General features: G+C 47.3%; 1 protein-coding gene and 1 pseudogene across 1 annotated transcript in view; one reads left to right on the top strand and one right to left on the bottom strand.

Moving 5' to 3' along the window:
* Positions 1 to 9,004, top strand: part of VWA5B2 (von Willebrand factor A domain containing 5B2) — a 58,321-nt gene extending 49,317 nt beyond the window's left edge. The window contains exons 16-22 of the mRNA XM_042458565.1: positions 739 to 1,080; positions 2,639 to 2,776; positions 4,247 to 4,366; positions 5,428 to 5,502; positions 5,703 to 5,772; positions 6,471 to 6,582; positions 7,252 to 9,004. Of these exons, the coding sequence (XP_042314499.1) occupies positions 739 to 1,080; positions 2,639 to 2,776; positions 4,247 to 4,366; positions 5,428 to 5,502; positions 5,703 to 5,772; positions 6,471 to 6,582; positions 7,252 to 7,914 (1,520 nt within the window). The 3' untranslated portion in view covers positions 7,915 to 9,004. The remainder of the gene's footprint in view (positions 1 to 738; positions 1,081 to 2,638; positions 2,777 to 4,246; positions 4,367 to 5,427; positions 5,503 to 5,702; positions 5,773 to 6,470; positions 6,583 to 7,251) is intronic.
* Positions 9,005 to 9,457: 453 nt separating this feature from the next.
* The window catches only part of LOC121926010, a 7,995-nt pseudogene continuing 7,443 nt past the window's right edge, over positions 9,458 to 10,009 (bottom strand).

The raw sequence follows: 10,009 nt of genomic DNA on the forward strand, positions 1-10,009 counted from the left end.
TTGAACATGATGTCGTGTGAAAACCATTAGCGCAACTGCTGGATTATCATGGGTTAATCACCGTTTATACTTCCAGATTTCCCCCGTGTGATAAACTCCCTTGTCTTAATCATGTGGGTTATTTCTCTATACCCTGATTTGTAACTCTTTCAATCACCAGTTTCCATTGACTGTTCCAGGTTTCTTCTTTAATCTGTCCGAAATATTACAATCTTGTTTCTCTAAGAAAATTGAATAATAAAAAAATCCGCTATATAAATTTCCCACTTAGTCTTCCTCCACATTGATTCCTCTTTCCAGCCCAAAGCAATGACTCCATGCGCTGCTTTTCATATTTGTTTAATCTCATACTCTTGGTTCTTATTCAGCCCCGTTTTTGTTAAATTAAGTGTGATGCTATTTTCTTTACTGAGCCGTATATTTCCCCCTAATATCCCATTTGTTTCTTTATTAAGTACACTCCAAAATTTCTGAATGAAAGGACAGTCCAGCTACATATGGACCTACGTTCCTTTAATACCACAACCATGTTGACAACGTGGTGAACAATTCCCATTTATAAGAGGTAGTTGGAAGGGTGTTCTGTACCACCATCACATGGATGCAAATACTTACGCATGCCAGGTGCAACTGGGCATCATTGCTGGCTTGGGAACGCTTAGAGATGTGTGCCTGAGAGTCTCCAGCCAAGAGGCCTGTCCTGCTGCAAAACCTGACCTTGTTCTCCTGTGCTTTTAGGCAGCTTGCTGTCGCCTGCCCACTTGGACTGGGACACACTTTTGGAGCCTCCGTACCTTTTCAGCCCGTCGCCAGCAGCCACTGAACCAGGGGAGTGCGAAGGCAGCTCCTGGGCACCCCTCCGGTGCCAGGTGGTCATCCATGCGCTCAGTGCAGGCAAGCCCGTCTCCTGGGAAGTGACCATTGCGCTGGACTCCCTCCTCCTTGCCAAAGACGGCCAAGAGCCTTCCCAGCAGCAAGAGCAGAGCAAAGCCTGGGATAAGCTGCTCCACCGCTTGACGGCTGGCTCCGTCATCCGGGACAATGAGAATGTGGCCCAGAAAGAAGCTGAGCTGGAACATGGTAAGCCTGCTCCCTTTCCCTGGATTGACCAGTGCCCCCAGCCATGACTCTAGTTGGCAACCAGTTGTGGGACAGCTTTCAGAAGTGGATGGTGAAACAATGTTAGGAAGCTGCTCTGAGTCCCAGTTCTGGGAAAAGAGTGGGATACAAACAAACAAACAAACAAACAAACAAACAAACAATATAGCCATGTTAGTCTGTAGAATCAGTATAGAGAGAGATCTTGTAGCACCTTTGAGACTAACTAAAGAAAGAAGTGGGCAACACAAGTTTTCATAGACTTAAGTCTCCTTCCTCAGATGCATTTGGTCCAATTTCTTTCTTTCAGTTAGTCTCAAAGGTGCTACAAGATCTCTCTCTACTACATACTTGAAATTGTTGGTGTTAGGTCCTTCAAGAGCTGCCCAAAGAGGTGGTGAGGTCTCATTCTTCGGAAAGGTATCTTCAGACAGAAGCTGGACACTCCAGTGACCGGCTGGAGATGCTTTAGCTGGAGATTCTGCACCGAGCAGCAGCTTGGACTCAGTGGCCCATGAGGCCTCATCCAACTCCAGGATTCTGGGTTTCTATGACTTATGACAACCCTGAGGTCCACCTATCCTGGGGTTCTCTTGGTAAGATTTGTTCAGAGCAGGTTTGCCTTTGCCTTCCCTTGAGGCTGAGAGAGTGTGATTTGTCCAAGGTAACTATTGGATGTCTGTGGCTGAGCCTGTTCCGGATCCTGTTCTACAGAGTTGTAGTCAAACCACTACACCAGGCTGGCTCCTCACCTTGAAACGGATTCCTTTTTGTTTCAAAGCCTAGGTCAAATATATTTGTGAGCATGCACATTTGTGTTTACCTTTAAAGCCCTCCTGGGTCCAAGGTACCTGAGAGGCCACTTCCTCCATTGCAGACTTGCCTGCAGCCCCTTCATGATCGAAGGCCTGTTTGGGACCTGCCTTTTTGCAGAGATACTGTTGGAGGCCACCTGAGAGCGGTCCATAAGATGCACAGCAAAGCCCTAGTTGAGGAAATACTTTCCCAGGCAGATGAGCTTGGCTCCTGGATTGTTGTTCTTGCAGAACTGGAAAAAATATGTGCATAATACTTTACTAGGCTTTCAGTTATTAATAACACTCCTTGGCTGCATCCACACCGGAGAAAGAACCCAGTTTGGCACCGCTCTAAGTGTCCTGGCTCAAGGCTATGGAATTCTGGGAGTTGGAGTTTGTTGTGGGGCCTTCCTTCCTTAAGCTCCGCTCCGCTCTGGGCCCACAACAAACTCCAACTCCCAGAATTCCATAGCCTTGAGCCAGATAGAGTGAAAGTTGTGCCAAACCAGGTTATTATTCCAGTGTGGATGCAACCCTTGATTTTAGTCAGATCCCATGTTCCTGTTGTAATGCGTGCGTTTCATCTTCTTTTAGCATTATTGTTTTTACATTGCTGTATTTTATCCTTTTTTGGTTTTGTTATATGCTGCCTTGAATATTAACTGAGTGAAGAGAAAATGCAAAAACGTAGAGCAGAAAATGAAAGACATACATGCATTTTGGGGGGGATGGTTTTTGTGCAGGTTTCTCCCGGCGATTCCGCCTGAAGGCCCTGCAGTGCAGCAAGGCTTGCGCCACACCCTCCATCTACACCTGCGTTGTGCCTGTGGACGCTTCCAATCAGGAGACCTTGCCCTCGGCCCTTGAGGTCCGCAGCACAGGTAGGACTGCCTGGATCAGCAGTATCCCCTCCTCAGTGAAGCCCCTCAATGTCCAGCATGCTGTTCTCACCAGTGTCCCAGAAGCCTCTGGAGGGAAGCCCAGGAGCGTGATGCGGGTGCCATGGCACTCTCCTTCTCGTGCTCCTCAGCAGCCTAGAGGGACATAACGCTTCTGCTGCTGGAGAGAATGTCAGCAGCCTCAGGGCCCTTTTACACTATACAGTTATAGCACTACGGTTCCACTTTAACTGTCATGGCAACAGCCTATGGAATCCTGGGACTTGTAGTTTAGGATGGGGCATTTAGAATCTCCAGCCAGAGAGCTCTGGTGCCTCTCCAAAGATGCAGTCATGGCAGTTTAAGGTGGAATCACTGTGATATAACTGTGTAGTGTGACAGAGCCCTTATCCTCCATGAAGTTGTCTCTTCCACTTGGATGTTAGGTGACCACTCTTGCCCGCTTTGCCATGGAGCACCACGCTTTAACTAGGCACTCTGTGAAGCAGTCCTTCCTTTTCTCTGTCCTGAACCTCACTCTATTCAGCTCCAGCGGAAGACTCCTTTGAGTCATTCTCTCTTTTATGAGTGATGGAGAAAAATCTCTCTCTGGAGTTTATCACACTGGGGCAAATTTCGACATTAAAGAGAGATTAAAATGCATTTAAAGCATCCCAGAAATAAAGCGAAAATGGCGAGTAATTGCGTGAATGATCATCACATGCAATTGTGCAAATAAAGTCATAGCAGAAATACATTGTTGCTGAAATCCCAAAAGTAAAAAATATGTGCATGAATACTCCTTTATGGCCACTTTAATGGTGGTTTTTGTATGATGTCATGTGAAATCATTTCATGCAATTACATGATTTTGGGAGGATATTCACGGGATAAACTTCCGATCTCCTTCGTGTGATAAACGCCTCCATCTGCTTTCTTCATAACATGAGTCATCATATACTCTTCTTTTCCTGTTTCCCCTCACTTGCATTTTTATTCTAACCTCCTCTCTCAGCCAGACTAGTTCCCGGATTAGATCCAGGATGAGTCTCTAGTAATCTGAATTTTAAATATATCTTGGAGCAGAGCAAGGTCAAGTTCCATGCGGTGGGATGGAAGTCCCTGTCCTCGCTCACGTTCTACGCCCAAACCCCCAGCTCTAGCCATCCCTCCGGTGCCTCATTGCTGGTGACGGTGAGAGAGCACCCAGCTCTAGTCTTGTTGCCCAGTTCTGTTCCTTTTGCTGGATGTTCCTCCACACTCCTCCCATTGCCACTGAGGCTGAAGTCACCCAGTGGATTTCCATGGCCAAGCAGGGATTCAAGCCAAGGTCCTCCTAAGCCCCAGTCCAACGCTAAGACTGCTGCACCACGCTGGCTCTCTGCAAAAGGATATAGGAAGATGGAGTTTGCTCTGCAGCTGAATTTCCAGGTGTTTTATTTAACCCCCTTGGTGAAACGTCCTTTCTTCCAGAGGGCTTGTACGGCTACCAGCAAGGGTCCCGTTCGGTCAGCCAGCATCACCGCAGTTACTCAGCCGGTCTGGGAAGGAGGCAAGACTCAGAGGACCTGGAGGACATCCCTGTTTCTGCAGGTAGCCTCCTCACTTAGTCAGTCCGATCTGCAAATGAAGTGGGCTTTGTAACCAAATGCACTGTTACGTTCTCATCTCTTGGCCAAGTGAGCAGATGCTCCAGGGTTTAATTTCCTTCAGACGGGAGAACACTCGAGATTTGTAGCACTGTCTTTGTAATATTTGTTTTACTTAGAAATGTGCAAACAAAACCTAGTGGAAGTCAACAAGCGCTCCTGCTTCAGTTTCCAAGGAAATATTATCATTGTCAAGTCAAACCACTCTTGCGATTGTTAGGTTTTGTCACGTCAACTTCAATGTATGGTGACCCTATGAAGAGTAAGAGATTTCCACAAGGCCTTGTTAGTAACAGATCTTGCAAACTCAGGGCCAATCTGGTCTGTGCGCTTACTTTTACAATTTTGCTGTATAACAGAAGAAGGGGATGCTGCTTCTTTTCTCTGCCAGTCTCTCTTCTAAAGATTGCCCTTCCAGCTTTCTGGCTTCCAGGGAAGAAACAGAAGAAATGGCATTATTTCTCCCCTGAAGTTAGGAAAACTAGTTTGATGGGAGAGGGCTTTTGACTGGAAAGGAATCAAACGCTGACATCTTACCATCTTGCCCTGATCAAATGCTGTAACCTCCCCTTAAGAGTTTTTACATTTTATTTTGGCCTAGAGACATACAGTATGTTCTGGGGCTAAAATGTCCTCTCTTTCCCAGCAACTGCAGCATGTAGTCATCCTGAATGCTGGGGAACTTCAATATTATAAAAAGGGATACTCCGAAATGGTTTCAGATGTTTGTTTGAAGAGATACCCACCACACACTTCTCAATAGCTATCAGCCTCCTCCACTCCCTGCCATGCTTGGCTGCTCATGGCTCCCTCTTCTTCAAGAGGTGTGAGTTTTGCACACTCTGGTTTCGGCCAGCCATTTCTTCCTGCCTCCATCTTCCTCCACAAGAGTCTGGCTAACCTTGACATACTTTCCTTAGCAGGCTATCTGGCACCAGTACATAGTAAGTGGATGCACAGAGGTTGCAGCTAGCTAGTTTAACATGTGCACTTTTTGTATTTTAGAACAAGAAGAAATTCCTCCTTCTCCTATCAGCATCTCTTCTACTGCCCATGAAAACCAAAACTGTCCTCCTGATGGTAAGTCCTACATGTTGATGCTTAGAAGATGTTATGAGAGTATGAGGAACCTCCAGTCTGTGAGCTGGATGTGGCCCACAAGCCTCTTCTGCTCTTGTCTCGGACCAGTGGCTGGAGACTGGTGGTGTTTCCAGGAACCCAGTTCTGCTTTGCACAATGTTTCTCAGCTCCTAACGCATGTCTCTCCATGGTCTTTCTAGGTGTTGATTCCAGTCCATCACCTGTCTCTGTAGGCTCTCAGAAGTCAATAGAGAACTTTTTGGGCTCCAGGTAACTCTTCAGAGGCTATCTCTAAGGCAGGGGAAGGCAGGGAGGAGAGGGTTTTTTGGGGGGAAGGTCATTCTTTGACTAACGTGGGAAGACTCTGGTAATTAAAATCATTCTAAGACAGATAGCACTCTCAAAATTTATACACACACTGCAAGATCCTAGATCAGCTACTTAGCTAAGTATGTTCAGTAGTAGGAACTCCAGTGGGCTTTTGAGGCTCTTCAGGTCCAAATCAAAACCAAGTGGATTGATACGCCTGAAATCTGATGATTGCTGTTTTACATTGGCCTGTTAAGGGCTAGGAACCCTCTGAAGGAGGTCTGGGGAGAAGTCATCTTTCCCAGCACAGGCAGATCCAGACTTAATAACCTTTGACAGCTACATGGAACTTCCATGTACCAAAAGAGTATATCTTCAAGTATCAATTACTATGGAAAGGCATAATTTGGCATATGTCTACCTTCAGTTGGCCAACCTGATGACAAACTAGCCCTCCAGATATTGCTGGACTGCACCTCCCATGAACCTGGATTATTGGCTATGCTGGCAAGACTGATAGGTGTTACATTTGATGTGGCCCTCCAACCATATCTGCGAAGCCACAAATTACCTGCCTCTAACAATAGGCCTTTGGGGGTCACTGAAGTAAGGCCGTTTTTATGTCCTGGCAATTTTAATGGGGAAATCTTGGCCTACAGATTCAGCATCAGCCGGCGACGAGGGCAAGGCCTGGTACTGCGCCCACAGTGTCTGACTCCCGAAAGTGAGCTCTCGTCTTGCAACAGTGCCATCCATGACTACCTCCCACTGGTAAGGATCCCCTCTTCCCCACACCTGCAGTGCTAACACTATGTTGCTCAACCCAGTGGACACGAGATGTAATTGTATCAGTTGCTGAACCCATGTGGTTCTTCTGATCAGTGTGCTTTGGGGACTGGAGCATGTGAAAGCACTTCCAAGGCTGTGATGGTAATATACAAAGGGTAGGCAATCAGCACCTGCCACATGGGTTGGACTACAATTCCCACTATCCTTTGTCAGCATGGCTAGTGGTCCGGAATTTTGTGAATTGTCATCTAAAACACCTAGTGAGCAACCTGCCCTGCCACAACTGTGCTTTTGCCTTCTGTGGAGCCGGCATGGTGTAATGATTTGAATGTCGGAGTACAACTACTATAGGGTACAATAGCAAACTCAGCCATGAAAAACCAATGGGTGACCTTGGGTGAGACACACACTCTCAGCCCCCAAACACCCTGTGATAGGTTCACCTTAGAGTCACCGTACATAGGAAACAGCTTGAAAGAACACACTAACAACAGAGGCATCTGTTCCTCAGTTTTAGTGTACTCAAGTGAATGGGAGCCATAGAAAATGCTCAGGAGCTTGTATCGGAGAGTCTCCACTGCCTGGGTTGTGAGGCAGGAACTTAACAGTAAATTTTAAAATGCCCATTTGACTTTTCTCCCATCCTCACAGATGCAGCTGCAGCAAGCCCCAGGCATGTTCCAGCTGACAGAGAGCTTTGCCGAGGTTGTTCAGATCCCCCTGGACCGCTTGCGCCGGGCCTCTCCCTACGCCTCCCACCGGGCCAGCCTCAGCCCTGCCTCTAGCACTTCTCCTTGGGCGCTGATAGCCAAGACCAGCCCAAAGCTGCCAACAAACCAACCATCCCCGGATGGCAGGGAAGAGGCCGTTGGGACAGGCAAGGAGGGGGCAATGCAACCATGCTCACCACGCTCGCAAAGCACTTGCTCCGAGGTGCTGAGTGCCGCCGTGTGGGCACAGGCGGACAGTGGCCGTGGTTCGGAGACAGATGTCTGTGACCATTCCCCAGACGCCTCAGAAGCCAGCCTCAGCCTCCCAGAGATAGGCTTGGAGCCAGAAGAGGGCGACTTGGAGAGCATGAGCTGGGCCACAGCTGTGGCGCTGGCCTGGCTGGAGCATCGCTCCGCCGGGTTCTTCGTTGAGTGGGAGCTGCTAGCAGCCAAGGCCGATGCCTGGCTGCGGGTACAGCAACTGCCGGAAGGGGTAGACGTTTCTGCCCTTAAAGGGGCGGCCCGCCAACTCTTCTTGCTGCTCCGCCACTGGGATGAGAACATCAAGCTGAACATGCTGTGTTACAACCCAAACAACATGTGAAGGCAAGGAGCAGGCGGGGGCTTTGGCTTCAAGGGTGCCAATAAAGAGGCCTTCCTTCAGAGCCAGTAGCGTTGGCGTGGTCTTTTGGTCACCCCATATGTCTGCACAGGCTCTTATTTTTCCTTAAGCAACATCTGAAGACTGACTGTCAACTGCTAGACCTGGGCTGTTACAGAGAACCAGGACCATTCTGCAGCTCTGAAACTCTAACCAAATTTGTAAATTTAAAATGCAAAGATGTGTGTGTGTAGGGTGTGAGCCAGTTTCCAACTGCCTTCCATGGAAACTTAGAATTCCTTTTCAAAAAGATTGACGATGTTTACCAAATGACCAAAGCCACTTTGCCTGCTGCTGGCAATCTGCTGTGTTTCAAGGGCACCATTTTCGTAAGCTAAATAGTGTCAATGGAAGTTACTGAATGGACTCCAAACAAGGTCTCTCCGAATCCTCTACAATGGGGAGGAGCAACACGAAAGAGTTCCTTAACAGACACCCAATATAAAGCTGGCTGCATGTAGGAAGTTCAAACAGTCTGGATATAGGACATTTTTTACCATTTACTTAATATAAATATATGAAGCTGCCTTATATTGATTCAAACCAGTGCTCTGTCTCGCCCTAAAATGCCCACTCCATTTGACAACAGTTCTCAAAAGCTTTCCAAGTCCTGCCGTCCGAGAGCCAGCAGTGAACCTGGGTTCTTTTGCATGCAAAGCATGTGTGGACCATTCTTACTCTTCAACACATTTCAGGTCAGCTCAGAGAACTTTGTGCTTTGAAAACAAAACAGTCAGCTCCATGATTCCCAAAAATAACCACATTCCAGGAATAGAATATACAATTAGTAGATGAAGCCAACAGGACTGCATCCACTTACTCAGCATAAGAAATGTAGTTTTGTAGAGCTAGGTTTTTCAAAGACAGCAATGCAAGCCTTTAGGGAGTAGGGAATGAACATAGAAAAGACAGGAATGGTTTGCACTGAGAATAGGAAATACAACTACATCCTGCCATGAAATATTGCACTGTAAAAGTGCTCCTACTTGGAGTGCCAGCCACCCAGGCCTTCTTTCAGGAGGCTCCATTTGTTTCCCTGCCACCTTCATTCCCAAAAGCAATTCAGAACCCTGTTCATGCTCAGTCCTCGCTGGGCTGTTTGGTGGCTGCCTCCATAGGAATAGTCCCTTTTTAAAAAGGTATCTATGAAAACCTTCACTTCTCTAAACATGCCTATACTTTCCTCTCGTGTCTCAAGGACCTCTTTTGGCTAAATTCCCCCTCAGATGGTGCAGAGCCTCTTTCAGAAGAAATGATTTGCCACAAGGAAGGAAGAAAGGAAGGAAGGAAGGAAGGAAGGAAGGAAGGAAGGAAGGAAGTCCCGTCCTTAATTCTTGCTTCCATCTTATTCTACTGCACTGCACACCAAGAATTTACTGCTTTAAATTCAAATTTTATACACTGCTAAAAGGGTTTGTTCACTTTTTAAAGCTAAACTTTTTGAGATACTGCAACCTGAAGCAAAGAAACAACTGTAGCCACGAGATAAAAGAGGCCTTCGCTGTTTTTATTGAAAGGGTCCACCATTATCATGGGTGGGTATCTACTCTTTCTCTCTTACCCTCCAGTCGAAACAGACCATTTGGGGGCAGATGGCAGCGTCTTCACCTGAGCAAAAGGTTCCAGAAATTGACCTTCGACAGCTTTCCCAGAGTAATGTTCAACCCAGGCACAGGCGACCTGGTTTGGGCTGTCAGTGTCGGAGGCGATTCCTGTCCAGTTCTTACTTTGCCTTTTTCGCAGGCTGTTTTTCTTCCTGGGGATCTGGGGAGGATGCCGTCTCATACCAGAGTTGCAGAAGGATGATGCCGTGGCACACATGGAGGGAGGCTGAGCTGTAAACCGTTGAGGGATAGGTGTTCCAGGAGAGCTCAATCAGGCCCAGGATAAGCACCCTGAAGCAAAAGGAAGAGAAGCAGCCCAGGGACCCTTAGCTTCTTGGCAGTGATCACTCAGGCAACCAATGTCAGACTATGCAAAGATGCATTTGTTAAACAAGTGGGTTTCCCTCCCTGATTCCCCACTTGGAGGAGACACA

The sequence above is a fragment of the Sceloporus undulatus genome, chromosome 3, assembly GCF_019175285.1.
Source record: "Sceloporus undulatus isolate JIND9_A2432 ecotype Alabama chromosome 3, SceUnd_v1.1, whole genome shotgun sequence".
Classification (NCBI taxonomy): domain Eukaryota; kingdom Metazoa; phylum Chordata; class Lepidosauria; order Squamata; family Phrynosomatidae; genus Sceloporus; species Sceloporus undulatus.